This window comes from Phocoena phocoena, chromosome 2, assembly GCF_963924675.1.
Source record: "Phocoena phocoena chromosome 2, mPhoPho1.1, whole genome shotgun sequence".
In the NCBI taxonomy this organism is placed as follows: Eukaryota; Metazoa; Chordata; class Mammalia; order Artiodactyla; family Phocoenidae; genus Phocoena; species Phocoena phocoena.
In genome coordinates this window covers 159,578,535-159,601,046 of record NC_089220.1, presented here as the reverse complement: position 1 = coordinate 159,601,046, position 22,512 = coordinate 159,578,535, and the positions used below count along the sequence as shown (strand labels likewise).

At 38.4% G+C, this 22,512-nt stretch overlaps 1 protein-coding gene across 3 annotated transcripts in view; it reads right to left on the bottom strand.

Annotated features, from left to right (window-relative positions):
* Nucleotides 1-22,512, bottom strand: part of CUL2 (cullin 2) — an 81,322-nt gene that overhangs the window by 27,392 nt on the left and 31,418 nt on the right. For 2 of the 3 annotated variants that reach the window (XM_065900562.1, XM_065900554.1), the window contains 4 exons: nucleotides 16,414-16,519; nucleotides 11,872-11,954; nucleotides 1,098-1,194; nucleotides 891-1,001 (listed from right to left, as the gene is read on the bottom strand). In XM_065900562.1, coding sequence (XP_065756634.1) covers nucleotides 891-1,001; nucleotides 1,098-1,194; nucleotides 11,872-11,954; nucleotides 16,414-16,519 — 397 coding nt within the window. The remainder of the gene's footprint in view (nucleotides 1-890; nucleotides 1,002-1,097; nucleotides 1,195-11,871; nucleotides 11,955-16,413; nucleotides 16,520-22,512) is intronic. The other variant, XM_065900572.1, reaches the window with a different exon arrangement.

The window sequence follows — 22,512 nt, the reverse complement described above, 5'->3', positions numbered from 1 at the left end:
ACCTTTTCTTAAAATATATATATATTTATTTATATATTTACTTGGTTGCACTCGGTCGTAGTCGCGGCAGGCGGGCTCCTTAGTTGCAGCATGTGAACTCTTAGTTGTGGCATGCATGTGGGATCTAGTTCCCTGACCAGGGATCGAACCCAGGCCCCCTACATTGGGAGTGTGGAGTCTTAACCACTGCGCCACCAGGGAAGTCCCCATTTTACCTTTCTTAAAGGTAAACAAACTAACAAAAATCATCTGATAATAAAATGCTTGAAATCCAACACTGCTGATGAAACAATCTAGTTAAAATTTCTAACATATCTTATCTGATGACTGAATTTATAATCTCACTATTCTTTTACTGAGAAAATATACATGGAATTATAAATATGGTTATCAATGTGTTGGTTTAATGATTAAAATTTCTCGTGGAGGTTTTTCTCAGCCTTCCACAAACTTAACAGACCAAAAAGACCAAGTATCTAGAATTATTATATTTTTACTATTTTTTTCCTTCCATTTTAGAGGAAGATAAAAACCCCAACCCTTAGCTTTTGTACTTAACCTATTCCCTTATCTACTAAGCACAAAATATAGTTTATTTTGCCAAGAATATGAATATATATTCATTTTAAAGACAAGCAAATCCAGCAATCAGGATTTTATCAGAAAGCATCAACCACAATGAAAACTGGAATAGCACCTTTTCTATGGAAAATGCCATAGCAGGAACAATGATTTATCAATAGGTGTTGTACATTAACTATAACTCAGTGTAATGATCAAAAAAACAGAACTTTTTCCATCAAAAAAATATATTAACTAAGATAACTAATATTAAATAAAACCATGCCTGATATATAATAGATGATGTAGTTAACATAATGTTTTCTTACCTTTTCCATATACTGTGAGCAGTTTGATTCTTGTAATAAATTTGAAGCTTCTTGTTTGTAATACTCTCCTGTTTCAGTCAGGAAGGGAGACTCAAAGATTTCCTGATAAAACTAAATAAATCAATTAAATCATATTAAAAAAATTAGAACAGGCAACTTAAGAAATTAAAGGTCTAATTATTTATGTTTTTAAAGGAGGCTTTTTACCTTTAAGGGGAATTTTTTCTTATACTGTTCAACATGAACAAAGGAGTTAATAACCCCATGGATTACTTTCTGGTTTGGGTCTTCTCCACCACGATCACTAAAACAAGGTATAACACAAAACATTCTTGAGAATACAAATATCTATGGGAATATACCAAAGTATGCCACAATATGGCTGCTTATTCTATTGGTCTAATCACATTATGTATAAAGCATTTTAAAGGTCAATGCACACGATGCTTAAAAATGATTTTTCATATTGCAGCTGAGTTAATATTTATGATAGTTTATGTACACATTAGATGTCATTTCAATAAACAACAGAAAAGCTTAATTGTAAAATTAAAGATACTATGTTGACACTAAGATGATACTTCTTCAATTTTAATAGAGTAGCTATGAGCCTATCAATTCAAGACTTTAAATACCAGTGGTTAAGAATATTTGAATTTCACTCACCACAAACTCTATTACTAGAGGATGTGGTCTGAGAATGCAGTCTTTGAACCATCACAAGTATGCCTACAGTAACCTGATGAGACTCATTCCTCAAAGGTACACTAATACAATATATCGCTCATTGAAATGACTAATAACTGTTTTTCTCTCTCTAGGAGGTCTGCCAGAGCCACTGAGTTGCTTTCATTTAAGCACAAAGGTATTTCTCTACTTAGAAATTTAGTGAGATATGTTTTAATATTTCTATATTCTGTTACAGTTACAAAGGGATCTAAAGTCATCTCAATTATTCATGTGACATTTTGGTAAGTTCCTACTTAGTCAAGGGTACTACTGTGATGCAAGTCTTAATCACAATAAGAAATGAAGGTGAAGTTTGGCTTTTATAATTACAGAAATAGGAAAGTGAAATAGGAAAAAAATAAGAGTGGGCCTAAAGCCACAGTAAAATGGTCTGGCTCTATGTTGGAAGTTTCTGACTCCAGTAATAATGCTCAAACCAAACCATTATACAGTCAAAGGTTTACCTTTCCATGGTAATCTTCTACCTCACTTTAAAATATTTTTTTTCTTTGAATTAATAATTATTTTACAAAGAAAGCAACAGAAAAATATATTATCATCATTTCCTAGTAAAATCTTCTGGTTTTCGTACTGGGATATGAAGATTTTCTAACATTTAAGAAAAGTATTGTGGCAATTACCTTTATATATCAGTGTCCCTCCCTGCCTCTGCCTCCCTCTAATCTGTCTCCCATTCTGTCTCCCATTAATTATCTGGATATTCTGGGAAAAGTTTGTTGTGCTTGAATTAATATGGCTACAGTCCTTCTGACAGTCACAGAAATGTAGTTACAAAGTCTACATTTTGATATAAGAACTAATAAGAACGATGAGTTCATACAAGGTGACACATGGTGAGCTCCTTTCCTCTGCTGACCTTCCCTCTTAAGCCCAAATTAAATCTGCTGAAATAATGATATAACCTATTCCACTGATTTGGAGCGCATCACTTTTTGCCTTTTAACTTTGTCTGGGACCAAATGAAAATCAGTCACAAGTGAGAAATATCTAAATATTTGGAAAATCAGGTTACCTAAAATTATTTTCATGACCAAATCCTACTGTCCCTGCTCAGCACCAGGAAAACGTCCACTGCTGCTATACTCAGCACTCCTGCCATTTGTTTCTGACCCCAAAAGGCCCAGAGAAGCGGGAATCAGGTAAGGTAGTGCCTAGAAAGAACATCGACATTCCTACTGCTTAATAACTAAGTTGTCCTCTCCTGTAAGAAGAACATCTGAACTCAGAAACTCTTAGGCATAATATTCAATTCACCATACACTTTGATAACTGCACAAAAGGTACAATAGAAAATCATTGTAATTTATTTCTATTAGGCTGACAGATAATGAAAATAAACTGAAATGATGCTAAGTTAGTACTATATAAAAGCAATGACTAAGCTGGTTATCTGAATAAGCTCTGGTCACATCTAAGAACAGTGATCCCAAGAGACGAGCCTTGAGAAAAGAATATGAAGAATTTTTAGAATATGGCTCATTATTTGATCTTGACAGAACTAAGTGGAAAATGCCTACAACAATCATAATGAAATCACTCAGCTGGGAGGATGGGAACTAATAGGAATAGTTTATTGCAGCCCCTCAGACCAGGATTTTGGAGTCAGACTACCTAGGTTCAAGTTCTGGCTGCATTAATATGTCACCTTGTGCAGGTGCTTATTAATCTTTAGTACTCAGAGATGTCCCCTTCTGTAAAGTGGGGGTAAGAAATGTATGTACTCTCACGAGGATATGGTAAAGATTATGCATAATCCAAGAAAGTATGTAGCACAGTGCCTGGTACATGAGCAAACCATCAATAAGCTAGTATTTTAAGTACAGATAGGCGCAAAATGGAAGCATTTTCAATAAATTAGAGAGGAGAAGAAAGCTAAGAGACCAAAAAAAGCACTAACTGTGATTTTAAAACCAAGGCATTTTAGAGAGCAGACCAGGTTTGTGATGGTCTTTAAAAGTTAGGTTGGAACTCTCAAAAGTCCTGATTCTGATATGCGACAATGGGTAAATTAATCTCTTGGTGAAACTCCCATTCACCCCCTATGATTAAAATGAGAATATGGTTCCAACAAATTAAATGCAGCCTCCTGCTCTCACTCCAAATCTGAGAAGTGACAGGAAGGATACTTTTTAACACTCCATTGTTGGCTGTAGCCCTTGGACCTGTAGAAATTGAAAAAAAGAGAATGAAGACTAGACAGCACAGAAAAACAAAATTACGGACCAAAATGCACAAGAGAAAGAACTGCTAAAGGGAGGGGGTGGAAGATAGTGAAGGAGGACAGGCAAGAAGTGGTGTTACTGAAAGCAGGCTGGCACAAAACCAGCAAGGTCATCAGCAGACTAGCTGCTCTGCGTGTCCCTGCAGGAGCAGTGAGTGTGGTGCCACGAGGAAGGGAAGTGCCTGCGCCCAGACTGCTCCAGACTGCGCCAGACTGCCCCCAGACTGTGCCCAGACTGCTCCAGACTGTGTCAGACTGCCCCCAGACTGCTCCCAGACTGTGCCCAGACTGCTCCAGACTGTGCCAGACTGCCCCCAGACTGTCCCCAGACTGCACAAAACTGCGGCCAGACTGTTCCAGACTGCCCCCAGACTGCGCCAAACTGCCCCCAGACTGCTCCAGACTGCTCCCAGACTGCCCCCAGACTGCGCCAAACTGCCCCCAGACTGCGCGAAACTGCGGCCAGACTGCCCCCAGACTGCGCGAAACTGCGGCCAGACTGTTCCAGACTGTGGCCAGACTGCACCCAGACTGCGGCCAGACTGCAGCCAAACTGCTCCAGACTGTGGCCAGACTGTGCCAGACTGCTCCCAGACTGTGCCAGACTGCCCCCAGACTGCTCCCAGACTGCACCAAACTGCCCCCAGACTGCACCAAACTGCGGCCAAACTGCTCCAGACTGCGGCCAGACTGCTCCCAACTGCGGCCAAACTGCTCCAGACTGCGGCCAGACTGTTCCCAACTGCGGCCAAACTGCTCCAGACTGCGGCCAGACTGCTCCCAACTGCGCCAAACTGCTCCCAGACTGCACCAGACTGCTCCGGACTGCACCCTGACTGCTCCCAGACTGCCCCCAGGCTGTGCCAGACTGAGCCCAGACTGAGCTAGACTGCCCCCAGGCTGCTCCAGACTGCTCCAGACTGTGCCCAGACTGCTTGACCCCAACCCCAGAGCACCTCAGGAGGCACTGGAAAATCAAGGAAACAGTTCACCTTCAGACTGGCAAGTCTTGATGAGTAGTAGAGAAATGGGTTCCCATACTGTGCCTTTGGAAGAACAGGTACTTTACAGAGGGCAACATTAATTCTAAATGCACATACTCTATGGCTCCAAACATCTGCACCTGTGCATGACAGAACCCAGAGTTGTAGTAATGGAAAAGCTGGAAACAAGCTAATAGACATTACTAGGAGAAGAGTTTAAAAAATGAGGTAGAGCCATACCAAATATTATATAGAGTTTAGGAAGAATGAGGAAGATCTCTACGTACAAACATAGAAAAATTATCAAGATATAAAACTGAATTTTAAAAGAAGTATGTCATAAATGATTTTCAGAAGTTAGAAAAAAAGAAAAAATTCTATACTTAAGAAAACAGAACAATATTCTGTATTGTATTCTGTATCATATTTATTTCTCTACATAGATATAAAAATTCATAGGAAAAGGTTTGAAAAGACAGTTAACCGAATGATAACAGGGATTACCTCTGTGGAGAGGAAGATTGAGGAAAGGATCTGGAACACTCAAAGGTTTTCAAGAATGCATGTACATGTCATTTGTGTATTTGGAACTAAGTTTTTCACTGAGTAGCTGGTACCAGGTCTGGGGAAGAAAATGTACAAGATAAGCCTGGAATACACTGACATACTAGATAGCAAGAAAGTTATCAATGATGACTAGGGTCACTTCAAAAAGGCTCTGGCACCAACTAACCAAAGAGAGGCTATTTAAACTTTAATAAAGTTAGACAATGAATAGGAACAAGTCAAATATATTTAAGTCTATAAGTTTCATCACAGTATGTTGGAAAAAAAAAAGCTAATTGGCCACTTTTTGAACATGACAGCAAGCCAACTCATTATCCTGACAACTCGGTAAAGAAAAGAAAAGAAACAAGCAGTTATTTCACCTTTCCTATATGATAACCAAATAGTAGATAAGGGTAAGAATATTTTTATAAAATTTTTCAAGTTAAAAAATGAAAACCGAATGACAGAATTAAGGTGACATTTTTTTACAAACCCCAATATACTAAAAGATGTCAGCATTTAGCATCAGTGGCTGCTTACATCAAAAAAAGAGTGAAAAATCAGACATTACCAAAGAACAAAATATCTTTGGTTTTGCTGGCAAGAACCAACCTGAGTCTGAGTAAAACACTGAACTGCCAATTTATAGGAAACAGAGGTCAAAGAAACATGTATAAATGGGCCTCATGCATGCAATCACCAAAATCCAGACAGTGGTAAAATCTAAAGATCAAATGGCCAGGATTCATGAACAAATAAGTTACAAGTTAAAAAAAAAAAAGGGATGGAGGAGAAACCTATTGATTAAAAGATGTGTTAGATTAGAAGTCTGGGCACAGTCTGGTGCAGTCTGGAGCAGTCTGGGGGCAGTTTGGCGCAGTTTGGGAGCAGTCTGGAGCAGTCTGGGGGCAGTTTGGCGCAGTCTGGAGCAGTCTGGGGGCAGTTTGGCGCAGTGTGGGGGCAGTCTGGGTGCAGTCTGGGAGCAGTCAGGGTACAGTCTGGAGCAGTCTGGCGCAGTCTGGGCGCAGTCTAGCTCAGTCTGGGCACAGTCTAGAGCAGGTTTTTTTAGGATAGACAAGACTAAACTACAGAGTCTAGGAATGCACACATGGGTGAAAAAACCATAAGGAAATAGAAGAAAGTGATTGCCTCAAAAGTTGGGTAGTGGTTACTATGGGAGAAAGGGAGGGGATGGGACACACACAAGGGTCTCAGGGGAGGCTGGCATGGTTCTAGTCCTTAACCTAGGTGGCAGTAACAAGCACATTCACCTTATAATAATTCATTAAGCTGTACATTTGTGTTGTATGGCCTCCTGTATCTATATTTAATTTTACACTAAATGATACACACACACAGCAAAATTCCCAAAAGTCCAAAAGAAAACTGTTATAACAATATTAATATGTGACAGAATACGGAAAAAGAGCACAAGATAGATAAAGTTACTACGTAACAATAAAAACAATTAACCATGAACAGAATAATCCTGATATTTATTCAACTAACAACAGAGCCTCAAAATTCATAAAACAAAAACTAACAACGGCACCGATGAAAATCCATAAATCTAAAATGAGCTGGGAAATTTAAAACATCTCTCAGAAACTGAGATACAAAAGAATAAAAACTACTGCATTAAATTTTGTTTATTTATTTTGTTTGTTTGTTTGTTTGTTTTTGCTGTACGCGGGCTTCTCACTGTTGTGGCCTCTCCCGTTGCGGAGCACAGGCTCTGGACGCACAGGCTCAGCGGCCATGGCTCACGGGCCCAGCCACTCCACGGCATGTGGGATCCTCCCGGACCGGGGCACTAACCCGTGACCCCTGCATCGGCAGGCGAACTCTCAACCACTGCGCCACCAGGGAAGCCCTAAATTTTATTTTTATCAAAGATATTTTTCCTCAATGAAATCTATAATTTCTTAACAGTTAAGAAATAGAATAACAAATGTATGAACATGCCAGAGAAAACACAAATCAGCCATAGCAGCCTATGTTATAGATTGTTCCTAATTCAAAGGGGAAGAAAGAATTTTATTTATAGTTTTTATTTTGGGGTTTCTCTGGTGGCACAGTGGTTAAGAATCCACCTGCCAATGCAAGGGACATGGGTTCGAGCCCTGATCCAGGAAAATCCCACAGGCCACGGAGCAACTAAGCCTGTGCACCACAACTACTGAGCCCAGGCACCACAACTACTGAAGCCCGCACGCCTAGAGCCTGTGCTCCGCAATAAGAGAAGCCACTGCAATGAGAAGCCCGCCCACTGCAACAAAGAGTAGACCCAATTCGCCGCAACTAGAGAGAAAGCCCGTGCACAGCAACTAAGACCCAATGCAGCCAAAAATAAATAAATAAAATAAATTAAAAAAAAAATTTTTAAACTTAAAGTTTCTACTTTTCAAAGTAGTTCAAAGACTACTTGACACTAGAAAGTTAACTGTGGAGCTACTGGAAAAAAGGAAAGCAATTCTGAATCCATTTAGCATTAAAAAGTCTGTGTTTTCAACAGTATCTTTAAGCATCTAAGCAAATCCTTTTACCTGCATTTAAAAATGTATCTACTTTCTTCTCTCTAATTTCATATTCTTACACTGTAACATTTAGATCCACAAAGTTACAGCATTTTATTTATTAAAATTAAAAACAATGTTAGGTTGTTACTACGCTGAAAGCCCCAATTGGCAATTCTACTATTTTATTATAAAAGACAAGTTATTATATGAATAGAATTACTTTTATCTTTCCTTAGTGAAGCAGACACTGTGAAAAACATGCAGATACACAACCTATGACTACATCACTTGTATCTTTCTTCCTTATATAGGAGGAGCACTTTTACTTTTGGATTATCAATTAAATTTTATGTGTACAGATTTCATGATACCATGAAAAAAATTAAACAATTGTTTCATTGACTCTCTTAAGCAAACAAAAAAATTCTGCAACCTACATTCCACTTTTAAATCTAGTACTTCACTGAAACAGTTTCTCTAAAATGCATGAAGCTGGGATTATTCCTGTAGCGTTTATATACCTCAAAAGAAGCTACCTTTATAGAATACAATTAATCAAAAAAAGAGCCTGGACCTAGTCTGTACCTTAAAAGCAGAGGATACATGGTCGTTTAGCCTTTTACATCACTTTATGTTGCTGTCTTGTTTTCCTGCCTGTGACCTTTTTAGACCGTCTTTTCTGATCTACAGAAACCCCACTCCACCCAATAGAACTTTTTTCAAAAGTCATGAAATTGTATTACAGTTTACTGAGCATTTCAGCATTCATGCCTAGTAAGAATTTTCACTTAGCAGAACATTTTGATTTCACAAGAAAAAGTCCTCCATTAGCTTGACAGATAACTTTACCTCTTTCAAGGCTGAGATGGCCCTCAACTTTGTGAAATCTTCCAAGATCAACACACTACCTGTGAGTTGGGGAATTTTTATGATCTGTATATTTCTCTTACAATAAGAAAATGAAGGACAGTTCTATGTGTGATTCTATACAAAAACTCCTAGAGATGAAGGTGATGGTGCATCATAAAATATACCTCTGCACAACCAAGGTTACATTAGGAACTACTCTTTTCCTAAAGGTGCTAACCAAATTAATTCATCTACTGATGAAGCTAAGAGCACACAGTGAAAAGATGGAGAAGGTATATTACTTGGGTAAAATAAAGAACAATTAACGGAGGTAGGGATTATCTAACCCAAGTTGTAGGAAAAGAGCTGTATCATTAGTATCAGATAAGCACCTGAGTGGTGGAAGCAAGCATTTTAGCTAAAGGACAAGTGCTTAAGAATCACAGGGCTAAACAAACGTAAAACCCTGGGAACAGTTTTAAAGCAGCAGTATCTAAAAAATGTTGATGTCCAAGGGTAAACAGTGTACCAAGTACTAAATATATTTAAGAACTAGGAAAGACACATATTTTTTCTTTTAGTAACTCTTGGCTATTATGATAAAAAATAACCTCTCAGACTACATTCAATAATGTTAGCACTAAGGGAGACCTATCTAGGCAGGAATAAAACCACGTCTATCTGTTAGGGATTGCCGGCATGTCATTTGTCCTTGCTCTGAAATCTTTTCACTGTATAATCCTCTCCACTTCATCTCACCTTTTTCAATCTACTTTTCCCAGTGCTCTGGGCAATTTACCACTCTCTCATCATGCTTTATTGTCACCCTATCTGTCCATGATATCTCACATGACAAAGTGTAAATAGATGTTAAAGCAATGTAGCAGAAAGACCCAAATTGGAAGCTTAAAGACATGGAGTCTCTTTCCGACCTACATCAAGTTCAGTAAGTCATTTTTCCTTATTGAAGTTCAATTTGCTTACTTATAAATAAAACCTGCCTGGCCTCCTTGAGATCAAATAAAGAAAATACGTGTGAAAACACTAGAATACTCAAAGCATTATAAAACCAAAATATATTCATCATTAAGCTTAAGTACTGGAGCTAGGAGTGGAAGAAACATTCTGTGGATTGAAATGACAGGCATAACGGATTTAGAGTTAAAAATTCCAGATTTGAATCTCTGGAATTAAGAAGATGGGAGCTGAATAGAACAACACAACTGTAAAATGGTAAACTGTACCAATCACCTAGGGTGAAGATTAAATGGGATTCACACGTAAAGTTTTTAGATCACTGCTTGGTACACAGTTTCCATATTTTATTATTATTATTAAGCCTTAGTACCCTTAGCTGTAAAATGTAAGATAATACCTACCTAACAGAGTAGACATAAAAAATAAATGAGATATTAGTAAAGCATGTTGAATAATACTTTAATGGAAACTGATTTTAACAACAAAACCAAAACAAGTTGCCCTAATGTCTCTAAACATATAGTCCCTATGTCTTTTCCAGAATTAGTATCCTACTGTTGTATTATTTTTCTCAGTTATATTTTCTTTAATTTTTCATAAAATTCATTTTTAACAAGCTAACAATCACACTTAAGGAAAATTTACTAGGTTGGATCAAAATTATATTAAAAGAGACATTTCGGGGCTTCCCTGGTGGCGCAGTGGTTGGGAGTCTGCCTGCCAATGCAGGGGACACGGGTTCGCGCCCTGGTCTGGGAAGACCCCACGTGCCACGGAGCGACTGGGCCTGTGAGCCACAACTACTGAGCCTGCGCATCTGGAGCCTGTGCTCCGCAACAAGAGAGGCCGCGGTAGTGAGAGGCCCACACACCGCGATGAAGAGTGGCCCCCGCTTGCCACAACTAGAGAAAGCCCTCGCACAGAAACGAAGACCCAACACAGCCACAAATAAATAAAATTCTTATTTTTTAAAAAAAAGAGACATTTCATTAAAAGTGCATTTAGAAAATTATAACAATATTTTCATTATACTTTTAATGTAAAATAGCTGAATTCTAAGTCAAGAAGAAAGCTAATATTTCTTAGCAAAGGAAATTATACTAGAGCCTGTAACTCTCGTTGGACGTGTTCTTTTAGTCAGTCATAGTTCAGTGGAGAAAGAGGAAGGAAGAAAACTGTTCCACCCTACTGCTTCACTACTGACTTTCCTCTCTCTCATCACCTTTGGAAACAGTAGAATCATGAAAAGTGTGAGTGACAATTTTTAAAACCAAGTTACTAACTCCTACCTCATATTTTCTATTTGGTGTTAACATGAATTATTAAAATAGTCTCTCCTTTTATGGCTTTTTTCCTTAATCTCTTATTTCTTATTAGGAGCCCCATAGTAAGAACAACGCTCTGCTTTTTTCCTCACATAGAAAACTCCATATTTGGGTCTTCTTAATGAAAGCAGTTTCAGAGGGAGTGGCCATTATCACACAGCAATTCACTGGTCTACAGCATTCCTTTCACAGTAGTTCCAGTCACCTAAAATTTATCTGTGTGAGCAATTTCAGTTTCGGATTCCCCAGAGCTGAGGTCTAGTAAGACTCTTCTAGGCCAGAGCTGACCAAGAATGTTCTACGCTGGACTCCACAGGATAACTTACTTGGTGCCAAACGTTATTCACACAGCAGTTAGGTAAAGAGTCAACCACTCTGGGCCATGAGGACAGTGGGAAGCCCTTTTCTCATAAATTTACCTCACAAGTTAACTGATTATTAAGGTGACCAACAACTGGAAGAATCTGTTTTTCTGAGTAGGTTATTGTCATCAGGGTTTCAGCTGAGAATATGTTCAAACAACTCAGCACTGCCTACAAGATCCAAGATGTTTCAGGATTACAAAACAAGTCACTTCCTTCAGGGACTTATTTATTTACTAAGCATATTAGGTCATAGTGAAATCTGCCCCCCAAAACCAAAAGATTATAAAACAATTTTAAGATATTGGCATTAGAATGGAAAATGAGGCTTGTTACAGTAAAATGAGGCCTATGTGCAGTTGACAGCCAAGCAACCGTTCACTATTTTAGACCATTTCAAACAGCAAATTAGAACTGACTCAGGAAGATCAATGTCAGTACTCACTTTTTGATTTCTCGGAGCAGCATTCGGATGAGGATGGTCTGAAGTGGTTCAACCATCAATTTCCTCCACATATCCAAAGCTAGCTGCCAGGAAAAATGAAAATCATCAAGGCTGAATTACTCAGTATTTGATTTAAACATTTGTTCAAGACTTCTTTTAAAAGTAAAGACACCCATCAAATGAAGTATTTGTAACTCTACTTCAAAATTCAAATAAAAATTGAATATAAGGAAAATAAATTTCTAACTTAAAATGACAATGACTATCATATCAGACTTGTACAAACAACAGAATTAAGCTTTTATCATTAATTGAAAATCTTACAGAAATAACTGATTTTTATAAAACCTTAATTTATTGATTGTTAAATGCCCAATATTAGGGAAGGGCTATAGACACCAAAACTATAATGGAAACAAAGGAGTTATGTTAAATAAAATAATGTGATTTGGCTGTTGGCTGGTTTTTGAAATCATAACACCTCTCATACAAACATAAAAGTTAATTTAAAGAATAATAAAATAAACATACCTGTATTCAACAATTTAAGAAATACGACTTCACCATTACTGTTGCCCCAAATGTCCTCCTCCTTTCTTTCCCCTCAGAGATTATCACTATCCTGCGTTTTGTGTTAAATCATTCCCTTCCTTACAGCTCTACCAAGTGTGTAACTATCCCCATATGATATTTTTGAAGTTGACTATTTCTTTTTTTTTTGGCCGCACCACGTGGCATGTGGGATCTTAGTTCCTCAACCAAGTATCAAACCTGTGCCCCCTGCAATGGAAGCGCAGAGTCCTAACCACTGGACCACCAGGGAAGTCCTGAAGTTGACTGTTTCTGACCTTGATAACAAAATCACATTGTATGCTCTTCTATGTATGATTTTTGTTTTGGTTTGTTTTGTTTGTTGTTATTTTTAAATTTTATTTATTTTTTGTTATTTTTTAATCTTATTTCTTATGTATAATTTTTTAACTGTAACTTTGTTATTGAAATCCAACCAAATTGATAGAGTTTATAGTTCAATCACTGGCATTGCTATATAGTATCCTCTTGTATGAAGACACTATGATCAGCTTTTACTTTCTACTGCTGATGACACTGTTTGTGATCCCAGCTTTTGCCACTGAGAACACTGCGGCTGTTCCTGTATTCACCTTCTGGTGGTCATAAGCAAGCGGTTCCCTGACACACACCTACGAGTGGAGACGCTGGCCGACAGGAGCAGGCACGTGTGCAGCTTTACTAAACAAAGCCAAGTGGTTTTCCACTTTACACTTGAAGCCAACATCCTGACAACAACTGCTACTGCCAGGCTCTGGTCAGACTCTGCCAATGTGATGGACATAAAATGGACCTCCTTCACGTTTTAACTGGCAATTTCCTGAATAAGGCTGGGCATCTTTTTATGATTTTTGTGCATTTCAGTTTTCTTTTTTCTCTGTAAACTGTCCATTCATCTCTTTTGCCCATTATTCCATTAATGTTTGTCTTGTTCTCAATGCGACCTCGTAGTTCTTTATATATCGTGGAAATTAATCCCTTGACAGTTTTACATATCTCACTTTGTCATAGTTTGTGACTTGACTTTTGAATTTCTTTACAGCATTTTTTAAGTAAAAATATATTATATTTTAATGTGCTCAAATTTATCAATCTTTTCCGTTATTGTTTGCATTCTTGTGTCTTTTAAGAACTCTTTCGCTCCCTAAGGTCAACCTTGAGGAGCTATGTGTCGTCCTATGCTGCCTTCCAAAGTTTTCAAGTTTTGCCTTCACACGAAAGCCTTTAAACTCCAATAAATTTTTCTCATACAGAGTACAAGTTATTCCAGTATCAAAAACTGATTGCTCCTAAAAAAAAAAAAAATTGATTTCTCCTGTTTCCAACGTAGCTGCATCCACACAGGTATGATTCTGTTTTCAGCCTCTCTACTGTTTCCCTGGGATAACTTTTTTCTGATCCACTGGTAATTTTATAAAAATAAGTAAAAGCATCTGTTTTCCCACAAGGAACAATCTTCAGGTTTTGCCTTCTTTTTCTTTTTAATTAGCACAAAGAAGATAATACATAAGAAAATGGGATTTTATAGCTGTAGCAGGAGGGCAAACTGGTAAAGCCTTTGAAAGGCAAGGTGGCAGGGCTATCAAAGTTCAGGCTGTGCTTTGACCCAGAAAATCCACTTCCCGGTACTCACTCCATGAAAATTTCTGCTCATGTACCAGCAGATATATACACAAATATAACTCCATGATTGTAAGATTTCTGTTTACTTTACTCATTACCATATTCCCAGCATATAGTACAGTGTCTAGCACACAGAGGGATTCAAAAAATATTTAATAAGTGAACAAATGAACAATGATGCTCACACAGTATTGTTTGTGACAACAAAAAAATGAAAACTGAGGGGAATAGTTTAATAAATAATTAATAATTATTTGATATCCCTACTTGTTAAACAAAAGGCAAGAAATACAAGTTGCAGAATTTTATGTATGCTCGAATGTCAAAACTATTATGTATGTATATATATATTTATATGTAAATGCACAGGTAAAATTCTGAAAAGATATAAATCTAATTGTTTATAGTGATTTCCTCTGGGAAGAGGAGTGGGCATGACAGTGTTAGTGATAAGGAACGATTACAAAATAAAACATTCACTTATAATCCTACAAACTAAAGCAACTGCTATTAAGATTCTGGTATTTCCCACTGATCTGTTTCCCTACATCCTTTCCCCTCTACAGCTTTATTCCTATTAAACATATAATGTTGTGTCCAAATGTTTTCAAAAACCATTGTCCCCTTTGTTAATGCTTCTATTAACTGTTTTCTACTAATTTATCCCTTTGTTTACTTTCATAACAAAATCATATTGTATATAGTCTTCTATGTGTGATTTTTATTGGATATTGGAAATTTAGACTGTTAGCCCATTAGTCACCCTTATTAATGACTGCAAGGAATACTTTTAAACATTTAAACTGTTTTTTCTGTATTAGTTTTGCAGTACAAATTACCAGACGTGGGATTACCTGGTCAACAGGTATTGAACATTTTAAAGTCTACTTTAAATTGATAAATTTATTGATAAATTTGATTGATAAATTTCTTTCTAAAAGAGTTATTCTAATTTAAATTTCTACTAATGCTGCATCTTAGTTGTTTATTTCCTTCACTGACACCCATCAAAATTTAACATTAATTTCTCTACTTTGTTGGCATCTGCTTCCCCATGAGGAGAGCGGACCTTCTGTCTGTTCACCATTGTATCCCCGATGTCTGGCTACTCGATAAATATGTACGACATGAATAAAAAAACACTGCACTAGGGCCTCCCTGGTGGCGCAGTGCTTGAGAATCTGCCTGCTAATGCAGGGGACACGGGTTCGATCCCTGGTCTGGGAAGATCCCACATGCCGCGGAGCAACTAGGCCCGTGAGCCACAACTACTGAGCCTGCACGTCTGGAGCCTGTGCTCCGCAACGAGAGAGGCCGCGACAGTGAGAGGCCCGCGCACTGCGATGAAGAGTGGCCCCCGCTTGCCACAACTAGAGAAAGCTCTCGCACAGAAACGAAGACCCAACACAGCCAAAAATAAATAAATAAATTTTTAAAAAAACACCACACCAGAGTATTTCTTGCATAGTCAGTATATGTTTTATATATTATTATAATCTTCCACATTTAAATCTGAACTGTACCTCAAAAATTTGAGTGAATTGGTTGAACTGCACACTTTATTGTTTTACTCTGAATTTCTTCACTTTTTTTTTTTTTTTTTTGCGGTACGCGGGCCTCTCACTGTTGTGGCCTCTCCCATTGCGGAGCACAGGCTCCAGACGTGCAGGCTCAGCGGCCATGGCTCACGGGCCCAGCCGCTCCACGGCATGTGGGATCTTCCTGGACCGGGACACGAACCCACGTCCCCAGCATTGGCAGGCGGACTCTCAACCACTGCGCCACCAGGGAAGCCCTCTTTAATTACTTTTTAAAGTTAAAATAAATTTGTTGCACCCACAAATTTGTGTTTCCTCTCTTTTAGGTTCTCTTTTAAGTCCATGTCCTTCACACTTTTCAACCATAAGAGTCTCAACATTTTCTAAATACTTTTTATGAGATTTTTCATACAGCAGAACTATTAACCTTCTGTCATTCATCCATCATTAATGTAACTATTAAAATAATACTCATCACATCTTTTCTGTTCGTCTCATCTATCTGAAGATTCTTAGGAAATCATAACAGTATTTCATTTACTTAACATTCAGGATATTTTTTTTTCCCCCCTTTGGCCACGCAGCTTTCAGGAACTTAGTTCCCCGACAAGGGATCGAACCCACGTCCCCCTGCATTGGAAGCACAGAGTCTTAACCACTGGACCGCCAGGGAATTATTCCCTAGGATGTTTTAAATCTTGACAATTTTAAGATAGTCCACTCAGTGTCCTTAAGAAAAGGACAGTGAGTCAAATTTCCTCAGTATATAAGAACACTCTTATGTTTGCCAGTCATTTAAAGAATGTCCTACCTCTCCTATTTCCATAAGTGGTTCATTCATATCTACACCACCATAACCATACTGAAGGTCAGCTTCTGTCAATTTATTCTTTTTAATAAACTGGGTGTTGAGATACCTGAAAAACAAATACAATATCAATAGACACTGTCAAAATCAGTAGGAAAACAAGTAACGTGCAACTTTAGAGCAATAATTTTAGGGTTATAATCAACTGTAGAATAGTTCAGTAATACATCCAAAAGAAACTAATTATATATAAATTAGAAATATAATTTTTAAAAAAGATAAAAATTACCAGCCCAACTCCCTTTGCTAGGCCCTAAGAGACAAAGAGTAAGACCTCTAGAGTAGCAAAAAAAAACCCTATTACCACAGTCTCACTTAAAAAACCTCAGGGGTTTTGTTCTAAAACTTTCCAATACTCTTATAGCCCAACAGCTCCTATCCAAGGGTCAACCCTCTACAGTCTAATTTGCTCATTCCCGGATTCTTCTTGTTAAATAAGCCAAGTTCACTTTGCAAAGAATTAAACAGAAAATGGTTAAAAGATCAAAGTCAAGAAAGTTCTCTATATTTTATCACCATTAAATACATAACTTTTCATTTTTAAACAAACAAACAAAAAAATCACAATCAGTAGGTAAGAAAATGCAATAGATTGTTACAGACAGTAAGAAGTATGGGCAAAACTGACAGATTCAAGATCACTTTGTCTACCAGGGGTAAACAGCTTTATAAAGAAAGACTGATAACTATGATGAACTCTAAGAACTACTAAGATGAATAAAGAGTTCTAAGATTAAATAAAATGTGTACAAAGGCATGTAATATTCAAGCATCACTTTTCACCATCCCAGATTTCACCACAAGGCCTCTAATGCTCAACACCTAAAACTATTCATTTGACGGCTTCTGCCAAGGTGAAAATAGCTATTGACAATACAAGTATTTAGGCAACAACCACAAAATCTCTGTATTAAAACACACACTTTCCCACGTTCACTGAATCAAATTGAAAGGTCTGCTGAATGTTCAGACAACTGAAACTGCAAGCAAAGAAAACAAAAATTTCAACTGCATAACTCCACTGACAATCCTAGCAGACGATGAAAAATAATGAAAAAAGCGCTACGGCCACCACCACTTACACAAGTTCCCTCCCACATTCACTCACTTCCAGCTCTGGACTCCAGGGCTTACAACCTTGGTGCCCCATGTGACATTTTAGTCTCTTCTGTCCACTGGTTACAAAGCCATTTCCTTCAAAATATCATTTAGCTTTCCCTTCCATTCTCACTGTAACCCTAATAATTTCCTGCTGTGCTTCCACCACGCCTTCCAGCTGAGAAAAGGGGAACAGGACTGAGACGGAAGCAGGAGCTGGAGAGAAACGGCTGCTTCACCTGAAACAGCTTCCCTGGGGTAGGGCATTTCACCTCTGGCCTCTGTCACTCTGGTCTCGGCTCAAACACACCTCTCTCAGGCCTGACCTGACCCCAAACCAAACTAACCTTCACTTCCCACCCCCAATGAAGTAACTATCTAATACATAACTGTTTTCTTCACAGCACTTGCTACAATGAGAAATAATCCTGTTCTTTTCTTTGTCTACTGGTTTGGTACATCCACCTCCTCTCTAGAATGTGAGGTCTGGCAGACAGTGTCCAGAACAGTGGCAGGCAGACAGGCAGTCCTCGAAAAATACTTCTCCGAATTACGAAATGAATAAACGGGTAACGTTCCAGCAGCACGGATGGCAAAAGCTAACATTAGAACACAAACTTGGAAAAGCAGCCTGGAGGCAGATCATAAAAGCATGAATGTCAGGAAATAAAAGTAATCACTGACACTTATGGAGCGCCTATCGTGTGTCAGAGACAGGTGTAAGCATTGCAGCTGGCTGAATACTAGGAGGTAGATATATGGGGTACTATTAGGATCCTCATTTTACGTGTAAGAAAATTGCAGCTTAGACAGCTTAAAGAACTCGGCAAAGGTCCATCAGCTACTAAGTGGCAGAGCTGGGCCAGAAAACTCACGAGGTCTCCCACTCTCATTCAGCAAGTACTGACCAAGTGCGTACTGCATGCCAGGTACGACAAGGCACTGAGGATAGAAAAACGAAAAACAAAAATGTAGTCTCTGCCCAGAGAGCTTACCCATCTGGTAGGACATAAAAACATAAACAAATGTAACATTTCAACAGTGCAAAGTGCTGAGTAGGGGGAACTTAGTCATATCTGCACCATTACATGTGCCTTTCTATAAGACCCTTTGCTCCAAACCATTCCTTTTCTGGTCACTGTACCATGGCCATCCCAGTAATCCTACCTAAAACATTAGCATCACTTACCTCATCCTTCCATTTACCTCCTTTAATCAGCTGGTCCTCCTGTCCTCTCACACTATTCCTCACCTCCTCCCATTAATTTCCTTTTCACTTTCAATGCCATTCGTTGACTCTCTGCTTGGATCATGTGCAACGTTCTCATGACTGATCTCTATTTCCCATTTCTGGCATATCCAATTTACCTAAAAATTTTGCTTTCAGGATATCAACTCCCTATTCAGAAGCCTACAGCAGCCCCCTTATTCCTATACAGTAAGTGTAAACTTCTCAGCGTAGGAGTTTGCTGACTCTGAAGAGTAGCTGCTAGATCTGCAGAAGTCTGGATTCACTAGAGATCTGTGTGTATATTCCACAGCCAATACACTGTTTTAGTGGAGCTTTATACATTTTATATCTGATAGGACAAGTCACTATTCTCTTTCCCGCATGGAATAAATTTTACACTAACTTTCATCATCTATATTCTTCTCATTACAGATTTCTACTCTTGACAGTTTAAGCTTGATAGAGAAGCTTTTAAAATAATTTATAGATATGATTTAAAATGTAAGTAGCATAATTTTTCACTTTGATTCAGACGCCATTCTTAATTTCTAAGTCACTGTAGTATTTTACAATCAGATTTATTAACCACACATTTGTTTTTAAATAAAGATATATATTCTAGGAAATCGTAGAGTAAAATAGCTTTCAATAATTTCTTTAAATAGTCGATACTCTACCACACAGTCAATACCTGACTGTTCCGCTCAGGTCTAACTCATGCAGTAGTACATGTTTTTATAATTTATTCTGGCAACAAAGTGATTGATAAGTATCCTTTGCTTTTCTGGAGTATCAGCAGTAACACAACAGTATTAACTAACAAGAACTAATAGCCTAAGGTAACTGTGAAGCCTCTAAGAAATCAGGCATTTCAATCTATCTTTAAAAAAATCCATTATCAGAACTGTTCCCATACTAACACCTACTGGATTTCAAGAGTCATTAGCTCTCAAAGTAATACTTTAAGTACCCCACTTCAAGGGCCCGCAGGGCCTAAACAGAGACGTAGCAGCAGGAAAGGTGGCGGAGGAGCATCATTATTTTTCTTTAAAATTGGAATCCTTAAGTCACCTATGCTAATGCATATCCATCTTATAAATCAATCAGAGTAAAGAAAAGGCTAGAAATTACTTCAAAACAATAATACTGAAAAATGCTTTGAAATAAAACTGATTTTTTTCCTTTACATTTCTTCACACAGATTTCCTTATAGACTAAGATTAATAACAAGAGATAGCCTGGATAACCTACTACCCAACAAGCAAAGACTATCAAGCAGTTTTTATCTAATTATCTAGTTTTTATACTAATTACAGTTTTTATCTAATTATCTAATCAAATGTGCCCTCTATGAGAAGGATCTCACCACCCAGTCTACCAATATAATTAAATAAATCAGTCACATGAAGCCAACCCCACAGAGGTCAAACAAAACACTCTATAAGTGAATCCCATGAGCCACTGGTTCTAAGTCTTTACTACAGACAGTGGAATGTTACTAAGTGATTTTGGACGGTGATCAAATTTGCACTTGAGAAGTTTACTAAATAGAATAAATTAGAAATCAAAGGCTGGGAGACTGGTTACAGGGATGTTATCAATAACAGTCCAGGTCAGAAACAATAAAAAGCTTGAACTACAATACTATAATAGCACTGCAAAGGAAATAATAAATTTAAGAGACATTTGGAGGATTTGACCAAGAGGGGTCAGGTAGAGAGGATAACCCTAGGTGAAGGATAACTGAGACTTCCAGCATATACATCTGGATGTCCAGGACTACCATTAACCAAGATGAGTATTACTGGGGCAGCGTGTGTGTAAAAAATAACAAGCTCAGTTGTGAACATCTGCAGTAGTACGATGTATCCACGGAACATCCTGGAGGTACAGGCAGCTAGGTAAGAATATTCCTCTGAAACTTAGACCACCTTCAATAAACATTTATTTTGGTGGTTATCAATACATAGGTTGTAGCTAAAACCAGGAGTAATAGAGATCATCCTAGAAAGAATGCAGAGTGCAACTGAAGGATGAGAATAGAACCTATGTAAGTGACTACAATGACTCTCTAGAATGAGGCTAGGTAGAATGAAGAAGTTAAATGGATTTATTCAGACTGATCTGGGTTTAAATTCTGCCCTTGTAATTTTTCCAGCTCAGGGACCTTGACCTCTCTGACCCTTAGTTTTCCTCCATTGTAAAAAACCAACTACCTCATATGGCTTTATATATACACATACATATGTGTATATATCATATATATTGCCAAATTTAATAAAAGCTCTTCAACAGTACCAATTTAATAGTACTACTTTCAATAATACCAATTTGATTTTGGTAAAGAGAGGTGCAGGAGAACCAAGAGAACGGTGCCCCAGAAAACTAAGAAAGAATAGAAAAACAACTTGAATCTTTACTGAAGTATCTCAGCTAACAAGGGATCCACTGCACGGCACACAGTCGAAGCACTCTGTTTTGTCATCCATATACCAGTGGCCCCAGCTTCTTAGCAGTGACAAAAACACACGTGTGCTCTCACTCTGATCCTTAAAACTCCCCCCGCTCTCCCCCACAGTTTAGCTAAGGAATTCTTAAAGTTCTATTTATGACTAGGCCACTTTGGTGGATGGAGGGGGTAAATCAAATGTCAGGATGTTTAATGGATGGCAGACATGTTCTGTAAAAGCCAAAGCCCCAGCAAACCTTGCCCATGTCAGCAATTGCTGGTTTCTGGTTTTATTATATTTTGCTCTTCTAAGAGGAAATAGAGCTACTGGCCATTTAGAAGTGAGTTCCAGTTTCTAACATAGGCAGCTTACATCTAGTAAAGTCCAGTGTTGTTATAAAAACCAAAGGGAATACGAACCAGTAAAGCAAAGGACAGACACACCAAGGCGACCATGCCTTGGCCCCATGCACCTGTGCAGGAAACACTTTGAGACCTAGCTCTACTCCTCTTCTCCAGCAAGAAACTGAGGCAGGGGTTCATCTGTGGCCCAAGCCACAATGCACAGGGCAAAATTATCACTGCAACCATCACAGGCCACAAGGCCCAGGTGCTTAACAGCACTATACCCTATTTATCCATTGTCCTTCAACAAATGGGTCTCTGCCTGTGTACCCAGGTACTGTACTTATTTCCACTGTCTATGTGAATGAGTTAGAGAGGACCAGCCCAGGGTGCCACAGGAACATACATGAGTGGCAGTTAACACCAAAGATCTAAGCAGGAGACTGAGGCAAGGAGAGGGGAGTTCAGAGCTGGGAATGGGAACTAGTCATTCAGGGAAAGGAAGAAAAGCAATCCAGACAGACAGAATAGCACAAGGAAAGGCGGGATGATATGAGACCACAAGGCATCACAACACTGCCAGTAATTCAGTACGTCTAGAGGAAAGGGCGGGAGAATGTCAAGAGAAAACTGCCAGGTACTTCCATGAAACATAAAATGCTGAACCCTAGAGTCAAACAAGAGCGTGCTGGAGGGGGCCACAAGCTTATATTCACTAAATGTTTCATCCAAGCTGAAGTTTCACTTCGGATCTGTCAAGATTTAATGTGTGTTACACAGTCCCAGACAACTGAAGAAACAGAGCTATGCCATCAAATACAGTTTTAGTTTTCACAGAGTAAGTTTCCATATACTGCCTGGCTCCCAAATACCCACATGACCCACACTACAGACCTTTCCCCATAGCAGAGCAAAGTCC